General features: G+C 40.1%; 1 protein-coding gene across 1 annotated transcript in view; it reads right to left on the reverse strand.

Annotated features, from left to right (window-relative positions):
* The window catches only part of LOC138299495 (sialic acid synthase-like), a 208596-nt gene extending 202309 nt beyond the window's left edge, over positions 1-6287 (reverse strand). Inside the window, exon 1 of the mRNA XM_069237774.1 lies at positions 6066-6287. Within this exon, the coding sequence (XP_069093875.1) occupies positions 6066-6197 (132 nt within the window). The 5' untranslated portion in view covers positions 6198-6287. The remainder of the gene's footprint in view (positions 1-6065) is intronic.
* Positions 6288-6770: the final 483 nt, after the last annotated feature.

Raw genomic sequence — 6770 nt, forward strand, 5'->3', positions numbered from 1 at the left:
TGCTTGCGTTAACAACGTTGTTGTGGATCCGGAGTCTGAGTTGTTTTTGCCTCGTTGGAAAAGTCTTGAGTTAGCAAGACTTTGTTGTAAAGGATGTTTCCCGCAGCTGGTACAGTGCAGGAACTGGGTTTCAGTGGGGTTCTGGCAGCCCCACAGGTCATAGTGAGTGTGTCTTAAGCTTTTCAACAAAAACGGGTCACATGCAGTGGCTCCCACATACGATGAGATTTTGTCCTGGTAGGACAGCCTGAAGGTAAGAGATATTGGGGCTGTTTTCAGTAAAGCCACAAGTGGTTCACTTTACGGACTATCAGTAATTCAATTTCGTCAGTTGTGTTCTATCTGGGAGCAGGTGTTGGAGATCAACTGGAGCATAAGTGAGTGATCATACTATGGTTTCATAATTTCAGAAACAGCGATCCATTAAGAGAAACAGAGACTCACTTACTGCCTCAGTTTGCAACTTAATGTGAGTTAAGCTGCCCTTTGATAGTATTTTAACAACCCAAAGTTCGTACCTTTGTAAGATATATAGGTCTGTAAGTGCTGCAATGAGAATGTAAGGGGGGTGTGCATAATTATACTAATCATCACCATTTGCACAGGGTACAGAATAAGCTAGACTGTTTTTGGTTCTTAATAGTGTTCATTACTACTCAAAGAAACCCATTTAGCAATCCTTAGAATAATAAACCATTTAGGTCAGTGGTATTTAACCTTTTGACTTCTGTGAACCCACAACGAATCATTACTGGAATCTGGGAACCAATTGAAACATTATTGGAAGCTGGGGATCTCGGGCCTAGGTCATTTTTATGAGCTGGATCTCAAAGCAATACACAAAATTACGAAACAAGACTACGCCAAACAAATGCTCAAATATTGAAATATTTAATGAAATTCATAATAAAATATACAAAACATTTTCAGATTTTAAATTGTGCTTCCTTATTCGTATATACTTTATTAAATTTAACTGATGATTAATTGCAATATTACTCAACTTTGTAAAACAGTCGTGGACCCACGGGGGTCCTCGGGCCACAGGTTAAGAACTACTGATTGAGTTTAAATCTTTCGGGATTCACCTTTGCCTTGCAATCTGAAAGCTGCTGCCTTTGCAGCTGGTGCAGAACACTCGAAGCTATTTTATCATGATTATAACCTGTGACCTATTGGTTACACAAGAATCTGTGCAATTCACTAACTAACCCGATGAACTGTCTTACAATGAATGCACATTTGTGGATTAGAGGTTACACGCCATGCACTGCAATAGGGATATTACCCTCAAAGGTATTTTATATTTCAGTAGTGTGATCAGAGATAACTCAAAGGTCTGGCCAGCAAGTGTGTTAAACCACCTGAACAAATGTTAAGGTATTATGCCTTGAGACTTGCTCACCGATCTCTGAAGCAGGTGTTCTAAGCCCTAAACTACCTTAGAACGCATTCCGTTTGTGATCGCTAAAGTTAGCCAGAACGTATTTACTGACATTGTTTTTACAGTGCTTGTTGCCAATTTCTAAAGCGTCCTTTGTCTTGCCAAAGACTAGCTTTCATTGGCTCTTCTCCTACTGGTGGCATCATCCTTCATCGTGACTCAGTGTTCGCTGGACTCCACCCTTCAGCTCCACCCCTTTTCTGTTTCTACCCAGTTTGTGAGCTCCTGAATTACTTTGCTTCCATTTCCAGATCTTCACGTCTTCAAAGAAAGGGATTGGAGCCGAGGGGGTTAAGACGTGCTTTTATTTTGTTTTAGGTTTTGATTTTCACTGAGTCTACCACCAACGGGCAGCAAAGCATTTTGCAGAGAAAATGTTTAATGTGCAGCAGGAGCATCTCAAATCTAAGGTAGTGCATATTTAAAGGTATAGTATGTATGCGTGGGTGTTGAAGAGAGGTTCGATTACACAACCCTGAATGTCAAGGGGACTTTGAAAGTGTATTTAGGACAGAAGACTTTATAGTTGATTTATATCATCCATGTACATATATTTTACATACCCGACACCTCTTTGCAATTTGAGAGACAGGGAGAAAAAAAAAGACACATACCTAGAATCACACATTTTTTCGTCAAACGCCCTTTCCAAAGCTGGGACAAGAACCAATAATGCCCGGCTGGTAATTGAGGCACTCTCGCAAATATACCTGGGACTTCTCTTGCCCCAGTGGTGTTTAATTCAGCAAATGGCTTGCACAATTCTCTGTGCATCTAATTAGGAGTTTCAGGTTTGCACAACTAGAGTGCGCACGAGCTCGGTAGGTGAATCTAATCAATACTTTATTGCAGGTAATCGCGTTGCAAGCGATGGGTACATTGTGGGAGAATTATGCTTATTTGTATTGATCAAACTTTGATCCGGGGAAAGACAGAGAAAGGCAGAAAAGTGAGCAAAAAGGGGGAAGAGAACTATAAATAGTGCCCAAGACGGAAACAAGAGACGAATAAGAACCAGCAGGAGTGAGAACACAGATAGGACGTTTTGGGTGGTGGGAGAAGGAGGCTTTATGTAGAATCAATTCTATGCACCCTTGGTATTCGGCAACGTGGGTGGCGGCTCTAAGTACTACTTTGGACCACTACAATATTTGGAATTTTATATTGTTTTACAAATTAAGGTTAGGGTAATCATGTTACTATATGAAGGATTGGGCATAGCTAGGTGTCTTATATTGTTATTAGAGTGTCTGAAAGTTAAGTCAGAGCTTTGTGCTATACACCATTTACTATGCCTTTTCGCATTAGGTCTTCTGGGTTTAGGTGTAGACCCCAAGTATTAGAAAGCATTGGGACACCACCATCTGGCTCCTTGGTGTAGGCTGCTACATACTCACACAATGTGCTAAACTGAGGAGACTTGCAGGGCTGCATACTATCTTTCAGAATATTACAAGTCAGATATAACATATCACATTTGAATTAAGAACAGAAAAGGAGAAGGCAATAGAAGGTGTTTTGCTGCCAACTCATCTGCTTGCCTTCGAATTGTTTTTTGCCTTTTATTTACCGTTAATGGCTAAATCCCTTGTTGTGTTCTGAATTGCAAGTGCTTTTTACTTGGAATGTAAAAGTTGCAGTGTGTTTGAAAGGTAGGGGTAGACTGTAAAAGCTTGCAAACCCAATAGCATTTGCCTTCTCTTAAAAAGTTTGTATCGAACAATAGTTCAATTGTATAGCAAATTGCGTGTGCTAATGCATTACTATAACTGCAGAGCAAATAGAAAATGTAATGTATCCAATTGTTCGAAATTTTAGTAAGGTTAATCATTGTTGGAGCATTACAGCACACAAAGCAAATGCAATGTTTCTATAGCCTTGTAGTCTTATTAAATTCTGGACATGCAACTCATGTTTAGAGGTATGGGTGAGGAATCTGGGGCTCGTTGGCGTGGAACAAACTTTGCTAGGGGCACTCGGTATGGGATTCTATTTTAGAAGACGAGGCAATGGACTGGGTCTGCCAAAGTTGTACCAGTCTGTGGGTCCACTTTACTTTATTTGTAACCATGCTGGTCATTTACTTTGAATTTAACAGTAGAGCTCTTAGAGAGTGTTTATGCTGTCAGCCTCATGATTTGGTCACAGTGCACTGGGTTGAGTAATGCCATATGTGCAGAGCTCCATTATGACTGGTGTAGATTTCCTCTCAGTTTGCAATTCTGCCTGATATGGTACATGGCTACTTGAATGTCCCTAAATGTTTGGGGGTTTAAACACTCAATTCCGAACCCCTGTCCTCTGAAATGTTTTTATGAGTTTCTAATACAGGTAAAGTTGGTAGTTAGAGCCAATAAAACTCTGCAGGGACTTGGATATCAATATTTCTTGGATAGGCTAATCATCTCCCTTCACCTCATCTGCAGATCGTGACATTGTCTTCTATTCTCATCGCATTCTATGTTCCCTATGGCTGGGATTCCTCGTTCAATGTCACATTGGAGACTTTCTTGAGCCCAGTACCAAGAGCAAGACACTTCCTTTCATTAGAACTTTGGTGCACCCCCATTGTCCCCCTACTTAGGAAATTGCCCAACATTCACTTTTTATAGGCTTTCTTTATTTTTCGTTTTCTGTTTTGATTGTATTATCGTCAACACACATGCCAATTTCAATGACTTTTTTTCTACAGTTATGCCTGTAAACAAGGCCGGCCAGTGCCTCACTTAAATAATCGAAGTGGTTGAAACCCATGTTCATAAATATCTTGGTGTACTTGCTTTTCATTACAGCAGGCCAGCAGAAGGTATTACGATCAATGCGAAGAATCTTGAGGATATTTATAAAAACAAGTTAAACGTTCAAAACATATTTTCAATACTTCGAAAGACTTTATTGAGCTCTTCTCTCTATTCTTTTTCTGTGAAAACAAATGTTCCTCTAAAGAATTACAGGTAAAGACCCTTCAGTTGGCTTTCATTTTTCCATTCGGAGGTAATAACCAGAAATGCTGCGTAATATTACAAGACGGAGTCGGGTGTAAGAAGTCAGAATGAATTTAAAGAAAAGATTTGGGTCAGCGATCTCAGAGGAAATTTCTAAAGAGAACCATATAGAAGATCTTGGAGAAAGAGTTCAATAAAGTCTTTCGAAGTATTGAAAATATGTTTTGAACGTTTAACTTGTTTTTATAAATATCCTCAAGATTCTTCGCATTGATCGTAATACCTTCTACTGGCCTGCTGTAATGAAAAGCAAGTACACCAAGATATTTATGAACATGGGTTTCAACCACTTCGATTATTTAAGTGAGGCACTGGCAGGATCTATGGACTAATGAATAGGAACCAGTAAGGAAGTTTTTGGAATGTGCTCAGGTCAAACATCTCCACTGCACAATCCTAAGGGAAAGATGTGAGATCAAAGCAATGAGGAGCGAGGTACATTGAAGTTTGAGGTGCAAGAGAATACTTAAATTTTTAGGAGTGAGTTGGTAACTGAAATCAGTTTGGCATCTACAAGAAAAACACTTAGGTCCATATTTATACTTTTTTAGCGCCGCATTTGAGTCATTTATTGATGCAAAAGCAGCGCAAACTTCAAAAATACAATTGTATTTTGTAAGTTTGCGCCGATTTTGCGTAAAAAAATGATGCAAATGCGGCGCTCAAAAAGTATAAATATGGGCCTTACAATTGTATTTTGTAAGTTTGCGCCGCTTTTGTGTCAAAAATCGGCCCAAATGCGGCGCTAAAAAAGTATAAATATGGGCCTTAGTTTTTTTTATCACTGAGTGTGTATGAAGATTGCTGGTTCTCAGTTTCAGAGTATATTTGGATTGTACGTATGGTGACTGTAATTTCCCATTACACTTTAGACCTAGAACTAAAACATTTGCTTGACTATAACTAGGAATTTTGCAGACGTGTAGTGTTCTATACATTTCCTGCTCTGCAAGCTAAAGCACATGACTTTAGAGGTAATGGACAGAGGCAAGGAACGCTCTGTGTGAAAAATGCTTGGAATATGCATCCACTTTCCCTTCCAACTAAGCTCAGCAAATCTCTACTTAAGTGACATGTCACGTCACACTTGGCTTCATCTCTGCCCTGTTATTCCAGAAACACCTTGCTCAGTGCTTTAAATGGAAAAATATAAGTGCAGGTACTCTGTAATAGAGTACCTGCTTGTTTCTGAGAAGTGCCGGTACTCTTCAATTAAAAGTATTACGTTTTTCTTGAAATATGCCGGTACTCTCCCTCTCAAAATAAAAAAGTGCCGGTACTCAGTACTGGAGAGTACCGGCCCATTTAAAGCACTGACCTTGCTACTCTTTCGCAACTTCAAGCTATGTCTCAGTTTCCCGTTAAAGACCCTCCCCATAGAGGGCCTAACCTCTACGCCTTGGCCCCCCCCTAGCCCCCTCCAATCCCTTATCTTTGTTGGATCTCATTACTTAGTCAGCTTTTTTCAGTTTTGCTAAGTCAGTCCTGTGATTCCTGACTGTACCATCATTTTAATTCAATAATTTCTCCTCAAAGTGTACCTCAACCGCCCCACGCCTTATTCTATCCCTCTTTCCCCCCTCCCCTCCCTTCCACTCGCAACACACATTAGTTACCTTGGCCATTTTGATCATTTTCTTGGCTGTCTCTAGATCGCCTTGGTGGTTTTGACCGATCTCTGCGATGATGAAGCATGGGTGGTCCCCACCAATCAAGCGACCTGGACATAACTCGAATTCCAGAGGCATCGCTTATCACTGATTAGCGGCAAATGTGCTTAATATGGTGATAATGCCCAGTCTCGTAACTGTGCGACACAGAGACGGTTGGCAGGGAAGGAGGACGCACCCACTGGCACTTCTGATAGATAAAGACAAGGAGGCACGTACGTCATTCACTGGCCAACCAATCCCCTGTTATGAATATTTAAAGTCCTTACTCAATCTGCCAATACATTTTCTAGGTGCTTCCTTGGTTGTTTTTTGGTTGAAAATATAGATTGTGTTGACAGCTTCACGGTTAAGGTAACCTTAAACAGAGTTTCCAATAACTGTGCAATATAATTTATATTTTTGCTTGAAGAACCTTTGCTCTTCAGCCCCGAGCTTCGACTGTCTAAAAAAAGACCTCATAACCGCCCTTCATGAATGTTTCTGTTATTTATGCAGTGACAATATGTAACACTTTAATGCGAAAATATTGGTCAAATCTGATGTGACAGTTTTTCTTATCTAAGTAATAGGTCCTACATTATCTCTTTATATCTTCACCTTAGGCAGTGCTTTAAATGGGCCGGTACATTTTTGAGAGGGAGAGTACCT

Source organism: Pleurodeles waltl, chromosome 1_2 (assembly GCF_031143425.1).
Source record: "Pleurodeles waltl isolate 20211129_DDA chromosome 1_2, aPleWal1.hap1.20221129, whole genome shotgun sequence".
In the NCBI taxonomy this organism is placed as follows: domain Eukaryota; kingdom Metazoa; phylum Chordata; class Amphibia; order Caudata; family Salamandridae; genus Pleurodeles; species Pleurodeles waltl.